This window comes from Lampetra fluviatilis, chromosome 4 (assembly GCF_964198595.1).
Source record: "Lampetra fluviatilis chromosome 4, kcLamFluv1.1, whole genome shotgun sequence".
Taxonomy (NCBI): domain Eukaryota; kingdom Metazoa; phylum Chordata; class Hyperoartia; order Petromyzontiformes; family Petromyzontidae; genus Lampetra; species Lampetra fluviatilis.
Window position 1 is genome coordinate 26,656,327 of NC_136278.1, and position 12,222 is coordinate 26,668,548.

At 42.6% G+C, this 12,222-nt stretch overlaps 1 protein-coding gene across 6 annotated transcripts in view; it reads right to left on the minus strand.

Annotated features, from left to right (window-relative positions):
* LOC144931700 (microtubule-actin cross-linking factor 1-like) overlaps positions 1-12,222 on the minus strand; it is a 244,250-nt gene that overhangs the window by 176,676 nt on the left and 55,352 nt on the right. For 4 of the 6 annotated variants that reach the window (XM_078855898.1, XM_078855897.1, XM_078855893.1 and 1 more), the window contains exon 2: positions 3,984-4,045. In XM_078855898.1, the coding sequence (XP_078712024.1) occupies positions 3,984-4,045 (62 nt within the window). Of the gene's footprint in view, positions 1-3,983; positions 4,046-7,675; positions 7,770-12,222 lie in introns of those variants that run through there. The other 2 variants (XM_078855896.1, XM_078855895.1) reach the window with 1 other exon arrangement.

Here is a 12,222-nt window from a genome sequence, read left to right on the forward strand (position 1 = left end):
TTCCAAAGTGCCGATTCGTCCACCGAACAATGCGGTGCTCTGGACACCGTGTCGAAAATTCATCCAAATCTAAGCGGACGTAACACGTGTGAAGCATTGTCAAGGACGAGCATTCCTCACACACCTTTTGCACAAGGCCACACGCGAGCGACCTCCAGCTACTACACTTAGCCAAAAGTAGTTTCGAAAAAAGAATCTGCTGACGCGCAGGCGAAACGCAGGGTCAGATAAAGGCAGTCAATGTCAGCCGATTCGTCGCGGGCAAACTTTCTTGAACGCGCATCGTTATACATAACGATTCAACACTGCAGTCACGTCATTAAACACTTAGAAGTATAAATTCACATTCTAGCAATTTCACATCGCGGATAACAAAATGGGGTGAAGGTGCAGCCCTGAAATGGCTTCCTCATGGCACCGCTGTGCTAGAAGGGCCTCCACAACAGGGAGTAGCCACTCGAGTTGGTGGTATTCTGACCAACTCTTGCACCATGTCTACTCACGATTGGAGAGATACGGGGGGGGGGGGTATTTTTTTCAAGATTCCACCGTCTCAACTTCCGCGCCGGGAGATTGAACCATCAGCAGCTGGATTGAATCAGAATCTCTACTTATACTGCAGGAATCCGAAAAGCTATGAAGCTCATTTTCACAGATGTCTACCAGGAGTGGGTCAGAACGTTACAACAACAAACAAGACTAAAACCGATAGGAGTGCGAGATATAGGAAAGCTTGAAAGCCCAGTGTGTTCACCATTACACCACAAAAACATAATTAAACACATAACTGCCAGAAATGTGCAGCTGTCAGATTTCAAAGCCACGTTGGCAAGCGAGTACGAGTTTTCAGCACAATCATGACAACTGGCAGCAGCAGGGGCTGCTTGGTATTCAGGACTGAAACCAAGAATAACAATGACATTAGGTCAATACTATTGTACAAATGGCAAAGTATACATCTAAGCAAAAGCAAATAAAAATTTACCACAGACGCCATAGATAATGAAACACACGATGTGCTCGAACATAATGTTGAGGCAATTTCCCACGACTCTGGTTTTTCACTTGTAAAAAACACAGTATATAATGCAATTTGCATTAAAAAAGATAATGTTTAGAGTGTCTCAAGACACTCTAAACATTGATTTTGTGTTAAACGGGTCAGAAAAGGTGGCAGCAGCATGTTGTCTTAACCCGGTACGCTGCCTGTTAAACCATTGAACCTGTGGTTGAGACAACACCCATGTTTTGCATTGGCTAAACACAGGCATATATTGAGACAAGTGACGCGATGGTAACAGTATGCGGCAAGCATCAAGATGGTTACAAGTTCAATCCCAGTCGGGAGTAAACTTGGCCCGTTTATCCATCTGGGACAGATAAATTGAGTACCATTTTACGTAAATTTAGCAGTGGTTGTTATCGGTGGTGAGCTCTTCCATAGCAACACGGGATCTTCATTATTGGCTCAGTCCATGCTCATTGAGCAGAAAACATGACGTTTCTATTTTTTTACTGATAATTACAGATAGTGCCTGAGTTACGATGCTCCGACTTACGCTATTTAGATCTTACGATGGCGATAGCGATATGACAAAATTGTAAAATATTTTTAATTTCGCGCGGCAGGCAAACGCATGAATGTATGATACGTAGCTTTAGCGATTTCATTTTAGGGTTACCACGATACGATACGTTCAATTCATGTTAAAAGTTTTTATAGCAAATAGGATTGTTTCCTGAAAAAACTTTCTATTAATTTGCAGTTCATATAGGTAGGCTAAGAATTTACCTTGGTTTTTACTTTATATTTTACTGTGCAATACAGTATTGTAATTAATAAATACATACAGTATATAGTTTATACAGTACGGTACTGTAAATTGCTCTGTTTTGCTAAATTATCGCCATTTTTTAAGACTCCTGGGTAGGCGAGGCCATCTTCGACTTACGTTATTTTTGACTTACGATGGGGTCGTCGTAACGCATCTCCATCGTAATTAGAGGACTACCTGTACAATGTAATATTGGTTAAATTCACATCCTGATGTCACCTAAACAACAACAACAAGGTGTCTCCTTAACGAGTTCTAAATGCACCTTTGATTATTAAGGTACACTCATAATTGCTCACATACCAACGACAACAATGATAATGCCTCACTGAGGCGTCACAATCGATGATCTGGACTTCCTGCCCCTGCACTTCTTGCACTAAAAGCGGCCAATAATGTACGAGTTGTTATCAAGAAATAAATGACAGTGTTTCTAGATTTGAAGTTTTCGTCACTGCTAGGATCCATATACTCTTTGTTTTTTTCCGTAAAGTCACGTAGGTGAAAACAAAATAAAATAGTAACAGGTTTTTACCCTTTCAACTGGTACAAAAAACTGACACTTTTATACAAGGCATCATGTTTGCAATAACCACGACACAAGCAGTCAAAATGCAAACAAAAAGAAACAACTCTGATGATGATAATGATATGCACTGTCCTTGAAGTTGATTGGTCCACACCCGAGACGGCTTTTCTTAGAGCCCAGTCTCCATTGGTGTTGGACCAGATGACGCCAAAAGGCGTACAACTCAAAGACAGTGCACTATCAGAGTATTGAGAGCTCGGGGTAAGCATGCCTTATGCCTTGTATAAAGGTGCCTTGTATAAAGGTGTCAGTTTTTGTACCAGTTGAAAGGGTAAAAACCTATTACTATATTTTGCCACTGGTAAAGGAGGTCTCATAGTGAGAACAAAATTTAAATAAACAACTAAATTAAATCACGACGTTTCGGAAGCAACACAAGCATCCGTCCTCAGGTGCGACTGCTCCAGCAAAATCGTCGTGATTAAATTTGTTGTTTTATTTTTATTTTATTTAGCTTTCACCTACGTGACTTTACCGAAAAAACCAAAGAGTACAAATGACAGTGTGCTTCTCTCCATTCGACAGACCACACGTATCACTGGAGAGTACTGGCACACACCACGATGAGATGAAAGAGAGGAGTCACGGATTAATAGTGACGTTTATAGGCAGTTGGAAACACATTTCTTGCTAATAACTGAAGGACAATGAGCACGTCACATTAAAGTTGTCGCATACAGTGCAGTGAGCAAATGGCAGCACACTTATCACGGAAGCAGTACGATGTGATGCATCCGTACCAGAGGTCGCAACCGGGTACCCGATACCCGTACCCTACCCGATACCCAGCTACCCGTACCCGGCCGGGTACGGGTAGCCGTTTGCGACCCTGGTGCAGCCGGGTACGGGTACGGGTAGGCCGTGAGTCACTGGTGAGTAACCGTTTGTCACTCATTTCGGGTAGGGTACGGGTAGGGAACGGGTACCCGTACCCGCCCCGGGTACGGGTATGGGTACCCATTTGCGACCCTGGTGCGGCCGGGTACGGGTACGGGTAAGGAATCAAAACCCGTTTGCGACCTCTGATCCGTACTCAGTACGGTACCCATAGTTAAGTCATTAATGTTTTATCCTACTGTGTAGATGTCCACGGCAGTGCTGGATAGCTCTCTGCTGTGCTGTTGGGTTCTTTCCATGACGCACCTTCACATCTCTGCCCGGATGCATTCAATCAATTCACGTATTTAAGGTTGATGTACAAAGTTACGAATTTGCTGGCGTTGAGTCGGTGCACTTTGATTCAACTACTCTTCATCCCCGCTTTGTCAAACACGCCAGAGGAACCCGAAACAATATACTAACTGCGTAAAATGTTCGCGTTTGCGCTGTATAAGCCTTCCGTGTTTCGGGTTGGCGGCGCATTGCTTGGAATGAGGCCCAACGTTTCCGTTCAAGGCGTCGGGAGCTTCGTCGGAAGAAGAATGTTCCGGGCACGATGTTTTCAAGCAATGAGAACTTAAAATAAACCGTAGCTTGAGTGATGAGTCATTGAGGCAAATATATTAACGAGACCCTCCGTTACCACATCCCTTAATCATCATCAAATAACGTGACGTTACCTTTATCAAGTGCTTGTTCACCCATTTGGTGAAGGTTTTCTTCTGAACTTTGTCCCGTTCATCTGTAAAACACAAAGAAAATCCACAGTCAGCAACATAATTCGAAGGCCTTACGGTTGATCCTCAAGACCCTGAGAAAGAACACGTTTACAGCCAAATGAGGCAACGAAATAAATAAATAAAACTCGGCTGCAATTTTTGGTTTAATCCGAGACATTGAAAAATATGGGTCAGTACACTCTAATGAGCATATATAGCGTATATATGCAGCTACCGATTCTTTTCTTCCACTCTATAAGAGACTTCAAATGGCAAAATGTGAACGCAAAGTAAGCAAATTAATATGATATCATGCCGTTCCTAAATATGGAATCTGCTAAATCCACAACTGCCTGAGCAGGCATCTTTCATTTCCGAGTTGACACTATTTTTAATGTGCACTTCAGCTTGGGTAACACACATTTATCAGAGTAAACAAGACTTCACAAACATGTGCTAACCACTACTTCATATGTTCACGATTACAACTTGATATATCACTGTCTTCTTGGTTCTTTCGGTAAAGTCACGTAGAAGGGAAATAATAAAATAATAAAAATAAAACATAATAAAATAATATATTTTTTATTTTATTATTTCCCTTCTACGTGACTTTACCGAAAGAACTAAGAAGATGAATCCCTGCAGTCACGAAAGCTTTAAATCGAAATTTGATATACCCTCTTCTTGGTTCTTTCGGTAAAGTCACGTAGAAGGGAAATAATAAAATAATAAAAATAAAGCATAATAAAATAATATATTTTTTATTTTATTATTTCCCTTCTACGTGACTTTACCGAAAGAACTAAGAAGATGAATCCCTGCAGTCACGAAAGCTTTAAATCGAAATTTGATATACCCTCTTCTTGGTTCTTTCGGAAAAGTCACGTAGAAGGGAAATAATAAAATAATAAAAATAAAACATAATAAAATAATATATTTTTTATTTTATTATTTCCCTTCTACGTGACTTTACCGAAAGAACCAAGAAGATGAATCCCTGCAGTCACGAAAGCTTTAAATCGAAATTTGATATACCCTATATCAGAAAGTCAAATTTTCCTCATTAAGAGAAATGCATCAGCTGCTGTTTGAAGAGAAATGCAAGTGCGTGAAGGGAAATGGATTACAATTGTTTGATTGTCCAGCAAAAAACCATTATCACCATCGCCGCCATCATCATTTATTTAGGGCTCTGTAAGTGCCCTCTGAGGTAGAGGACTGTAAGCGATACCTGGGATGAAACAACCAACAGCCATATTGCTAACTGATGAACACACGGAACATTCCCATTCGGAAAATAATAAGAACGAACAAATACCCCTTACAGTATATTACAAGATTTGAAGCTTTCGTGACTGCAAGGATTCAGTCACGTAGTAAAGTCACGTAGGTAAAAAATGAAAATAAAATTTATAATTATTATTACTATTATTTTATTTTTATTAATTTTAATTCATTTTTTACCTACGTGAGTTTACCGAAAAAACTAAGCGTATATATTACAAGATACCAAAGCGGCAGATTTTCACATATAAATCGAGTAAACGCCAGAGGGATAAAGACGACAACACAATGTACTTTCGATTTAAAGCTTTCGTGACTGCAGAGATTCATATTCTTAGTTCTTTCGGTAAAGTCACGTAGAAGGGAAATAATAACATAATAAAAATAAAACAATAAAATTCTCACGACGTTTCGATTGCAACACAAGCAATCATCATCAAGTGTGAAAACCACAGCAAGAACATTTTCGCGAGAATTTTATTGTTTAATTTGTATTATTTCCCTTCTACGTGACTTTACCGAAAGAACCAATAATAAAAAAACAATGCACGACAGTGCAAGTAACAATTTGGAGCGCTGCTGTGGTGAGATGTTCTCTCCATCGCATGGTATGCAGCATGCAGGAGGTTGTGGATTGGATCTCAACACCTGGATTTTTAGAGTGTGCCCGTTCTTCCCATGGTTGCGTGGATTTTTCCCTCCGGGTCCTCCGGTCACACCTTCCACATTTAGAAACATGAATTTAGATGATTTGGCGACTACTATAAATTCCCACACGTGATGATATAAGCCACTTCCACAAGCTCAAGTACAGCCAGGTCACTGCTGAGGAAGAGCGAATAGCACAGTGGGCTGTACCTGGCAAAACAATTATTTTAAATACGAATACTATGCAAACGACAGTTCATTCAGGGTCAACAAATGTCAGGGAAAATTAAACCCGAGCATATTTAAAATGGAGAGCAGTGGCACATTGGTAAACACACGCACAATGACACCAGCGAACTGAGCTTGATTCGCAGCCACTGCTAACAACAGGAGTGGAGCGAGTGATATCAGAACCAGTCCTGGGCGCATCCTCCTTTACCAACCCGCACTGATCAGCATGGTTTAGTAACTTCCATGACTGTCAAGACACGGGGAAGCCTACATCCAGAAATGTATTGGCAAATGGTTTTAAATCACTTTGAAAATTGCGTTTTAAATACTGAACTCTACGTTCTGATGAAACCGACTCATGTGAATTCCAACACCTTCAGATTGAAAAGGCGGTCGTCGAACATCAAGATGGGTTATTTAATACGTTGGAGGATGTGGCCTCAATGTGAAGCACCTTCATTCACCAACGGACATGCACAAATAGTTTAGAGCTGCAACTATCAACGACTGAAATAATCGATTAATCTACTCGTGATGAAACCCTCTATTAATCAGATGACAGGACAAAATGAGCATTCACTATGCTAATCATTTGCATACAATCACACAATTTACACATGCGAAACATCCAAAAATTTTTTTATCGATAACGTCATCAGCAGGGAATTTCTAGGGTTTTGGAGGCCGTATTCCCAGCAAAATCACCATACACTTCGCGGGCAATGTTTTTGTTTTAAACCTCATTTGTTTTTTGTTATAGTTTGTCAGCACTACGTTGGGTTCGACTCGTCTCCATGTGATTGGATACGCAGCTACCTCACAGTGGGCAAACGCCAAGGGCTGGGACTTTAATCCGCATGCTCAGCTGCAAACATGGACCTTTGTTTTTAATTAGCTCGAACAGGGAGTGAAATCTCTTAAGCTGTCATGTGGGCACTAAATACCCAGTGCACGACTATACAAGTTAAAATAAAATTCGACGCATACATTCATCAGTCCTTGCGATATTATGCTTTCGCAACTGAATTTCGACGTTTGAAAAAGTCTACATTTTGAAGGTACAGGTACTGTAATTACAATAGGATGGGAGAAAAAATTGCGTTGAATATTATTTTTCCAGGTCACCAGCCAATGATGGGGATGCACATGTTGGGGGGAGGGAAAGAGCAAAAAATAAAAAAAAATATTAAATACATGAAGTTTAAAACAAGAGAACGACTACTTTAAAAGGCAGTGAGATATTAATTAAAACATACAATCAGTGTTCTACATTTCGACGAGGATACAATGTACAATTGCAGCATTCAAACGTCCATCCCTAATGAGCACTCACATCAGTGCCGAAGAGAAACTGAACACAAATTCCCGGTGACATCACGCTGTCAGATTAATCGCTTCGAGAGATGCTCGCGGCCTTTAAAAAAAAAACTTCGCGCGGTCCTACGCATGGCGCATGCAAAGAGAGAGAGAGAGATATATATACGCACCCATGCAACACATCTTCTGCACCAGGCAGGCGTTGATTTCCCTTTCATGTTGGCGGGGCAACATTCTTTGGAGTTCTACTTGAAAAACCATAGCCTGGAGGTCGGGCAAACCCTTATTCCCATCAATGCGGTGCAGACTGCGTGTCCTTTTAGCTCTGCCACAACCACCCGAGAAGATTACGCCAAGTTTGGCGGGGGCTTCAGCCCGCATCCAGGACATTGCAAACGGACGCACGGCACGGGCAGAAGCACGCGTCCCTTCTTGCATCCTTTGGCGGTCGCTGTGGATGCCACACCTCATTTCAGAACCCGTCGGAGCACGGCGTGGGGTAACGACGCAGTCACGGAGCGGCTCCTAAGCTAGCACCAACAGGCCCACCTCATTCCACCGCCCTGTCTGGAACTCTCTCTCTCTCTCGTCGTCATGCCCTCGGGTACGAAGAGGCCGTAGCAGCAATCTCGTGCACGCGAACGGAACATTTGTCGGCGCTGATTTCTCGGGCGATATTCACGCAGAGCAGCAGAGAAACCCGGTCCAGGTGCCTTTAATGCATCCTGCCGCCGCTTTCACTATCAGGAGCACCAGGGCTTGACGCGAAAGCCGAAGCAGGTTTATAATACCTTTTGCTCAGCCTCCAACAAGTGCTTTCTAAATTGCCAGCGACAGCCTTTCATCCAGTGTGTACACGCGCACCGTGCTGAGCTGCATATGCGCTGCAGCCGAGCTCGGCTTAAGCCAGAAGCGTGCACAGCACAACAATCCGCTACTATCTGGACTGTAACAAATGTCAACCTTTTTTCTTCGCCGATTTAAAAAATACGACATCCACAGCGGACGGCTTTGCTCTCCGATACCGATGATGGAACTCTGTGCACCATACAAAACAAAATGAAATAAAAATAGTCACGAGAAAAAAACGAAAATGATGTTGGTAACTAGGGCACGAGAGGAGTCTCTTACATAATGCAAGCACGCTACGTGCGATGCAAAGGAGCGACTGCACTGTGCAATATGGCAGACCGGATGATATAAATGGATTGTATATGCCTTGCAGTTTAATTGTTAATGCACCGTGCATTTGACAGTGCAGGATTGGAGGCATTGGGAGCAGAGTCATAGTAAAAGGGGGAACATTGTCCTGGATACATCACATTGTCATTCCAATGAGATCTGCGGGGGGGGGGGTCTGTGGTTTAATTTTGGAAGCATTCATTTCAAATGCAGCGCACCACACATTTCACGATGGCCCGTAGATCAGGTGTGTCGCATTCATTCAGAGGTCACAAAATCAAAAGAGATTCGTAAAAGGGACGTTGGCCGTGATTTCAGCCTCTGTTCCTCGCATGATAACAATGATGTGCACAGTTAAAGAGTCAGTCTGCCGTCAGCCGATTTGCGTGCATGGCAACAAGGATGAGCGCTGCCAGAAAACCCGCTAATGGCGTGCAGATAAATTAACGTATTTTTGAGTGGAAAATGCATGCAAGGTTTTGGTGTCCACTGCCAGTCATGATAGTGTTGGCCTAGATATGCTTTCGGCAGTCCTGATTGTTGAAAATAATAGAAAATGACACCGCCTTGTGGGCACGTGCACTGTCCACTCCTGTGCGTGTTGATGTGCGCACACAAGATCATATCACGCCGTTTGGAGTGTCCCATAAGAACCCGTCAGAAGCCTCAATAGCACCATAGCATACACCAAATATGGTTAGAATTGGCGATGGTTCCACTCGATTTTTACTAGATCTCAACAACAATAATAATAATCAATGAGGACAGGCCAACATTTATTTTCTTTTGTCTGAAAATGTGTAACAAAACGAATGCCCTCAATTTACCCAGAAACACAACGTGGGTCTCGCTACTACATTTTTTTAGGAACGCCTTGCATTTGGGATGAGTGACAAATTCCATAACTACATATAATTATGATGGGTGTTTGGCACGTGAGAGACAACCAGGGTCGCCTGGGAGAAAACCCATACACAATGGGGTAAACACCCGAAGATCTTTCACAGATAGATGCAATGATGCACGACTGGACTGCGATGTGCTGATCACATCACAGCCAACACCTACAACAACTGGCATTCACAGGGGGTCTTCCACCCTAGTGCTATGGCATAATCCGCAGTACCCCCTCTCCTTATCCTCCTTTCATTCTTCTATGAAAACTCACTTCTTCTCTACAGCCCATTCCCTTCCTCTTCCCTCCCCTCCGCCCCTCCACTCCCTTCCATCCCTCCCCTTTCTTGATCCCCAAGTACCCTATATCACAATCACTCATTCCCCAATCCTTGTACACACCTGTCAACGACAACATTCCATTCTGTCATCGTTCTGTAAGCCGTGTCAAGTGCCTTGAGTGAAGGCACTCTATAATATAAATTATATTGGAAAATATATCTTCCGAGATCTAATAAGGTCGTGCAACATTCAGGGCAATTTTTGTCAAAGGCGTGATGCACCGCCATGCCACATTTCCATTGTCTTTACAGAAGGAGAGTAAATGCAGTAATGCGGTTGACATCACTAGCATAACCACAGCAACTTGCTCCACTTTTCAATCCATTCACTAATTTTTTTGAGTAAAAACTGGCCCCACTAAAGACGGCATCACAATACTTTTTGCTGAAATGGTGCCACACCTCAACAAAAAAAAAACATCGTCATCCTAGGTCGCATGACAATACAATGGAGGATGGGTTCCCTCGTTGCTACGACTGTTTATGCTGCGTCGCTTGGTATACATTCCAGAAAGCAACTGTACTGTTTAAACGAGAGTTCCTGTTACAGAACCAAATATAGAGAATGAATATTGAGCTCATGTCCCAATGATGGGGTAACGCATTCACAGCATTCCCATCGTGCTAATTCAAAACGTCTGTTGAATTCTTTAAGCAGTAACTTTCCTCAATTCTTGATCACATTCTCCACAGTGCTTTTTCCACGTGGTAACTGAAATATTTTAAAAAACGGAAGAAAATCGATTGCACAGGAATCATGCAATAACATTCAGTACGTAACCACAAGTTTAATAAATGGAAGTTTAGCTAACGTTTAATTAAAAATCCATATTAGCTATGAAAACCACGTTATGCAAAACAATCTACTGAAGCATTAAGAATGCAATACACTTTTAGAGTACAATATAAGCTTTTAGAAATATTATCTATAAATACGAATATTCAGTCACAAGTTTTACCCATTGCCGAGCAGTCTATATCGTTGTGGTCCAAACAATCTAATATGTATATTAGGTATAAAAGTAAACAACAAAAACTGAAAATTAATAAACGGGACATATGCATGGAATTTAATTGAGGAAGATATGGATTAGAGACCACATGGAGGTGTAACGTCGTTCCAAGGGATGATGGATGGTGGTCAAGAATAATAACGGAGCGGCGGCAAAGGAATGGAATGCATCAGAGAGGATGCCCACTGACGAGATGGAGCGATGATATCGGGTCATGTGCGGGAGCCGGATAGATTCTTGCATCGCAGGATCATACGAGGTGGAGGTGGACTGACCATAGCTATTCTGACAAATCGCCCGATGACGCTGGATGTAAATACCAGCGAAACGTCGGACTCAAATTGCAAATGTTGTGGATTTACTCTCCAACACACCAGTGGGCTGAAGTAGAAACAATTTGGCGCGTTTTTTTTACGTGACAAACCTTACTTGCTATGTCGGGTGGTGGAGGGTTATGACACATTTATACTTACGCGATCTAACCCAAAAACCTTGATTATGACCATAGCTGATGACTATTAAGATAAAGGCGCAATCCTATATCTTCCTCATGCCACTGCCGGTAAAAAAGCCTTCGCTTGAGTGAGCTCAAGCGAGTGCGCCCTTTCGAGCAGTGTTCTTCACTAACTTTCAGAGGGGGGCCCACTTTCGCCGATAAGACATCATCAGTGTGAGGGCCGCCACACCGCCTGCAAGAGGTTTGTGTATTGTCGGGCGGTGAGTACGTCAGGGGCCACACTAAAGGCCACCAGGGGCCGCCAGTAACCCACGGGCCTTGCAATGAGGAACACTGCTCTAGGGGATAGTTGGCCTACTCTTTACACGCTGGCCAGACGTCTGGGAAAAGGTGAGAGTCCCCACACTTTACCACACCACACACCACTCGACGATTGGCCAACTGGTATGCCAATGCATTCTGCCGGGTGGACTGATTCAGAGGGATTTGAAAACGTTGTTTCAACTGCTGCGTTAGGAGTTCACTCTGGAACAAAGATCTCTGGATTGCTTCTGTATTGCAAATTCAGTGTGCTACTTACCCATACCACTACGGCACCATCCCCATATTGTATATATGGCAAACAAACATATTTTACATAAATACATTGCGTGAGAAAAATTCCAATTCCAAATGCAACAATTTTTTCAACAAAGAGCCTATAATTTACTCCATTATTTGAAGGGACAGATAATTGCCAAACCCGCATGACAACTCTGAGGCGAGGGTTCTGTGACGCACTCCACATGTTAGCAATAACAATGCGTAGCGACGCCTTGAGGCGGGGAAAA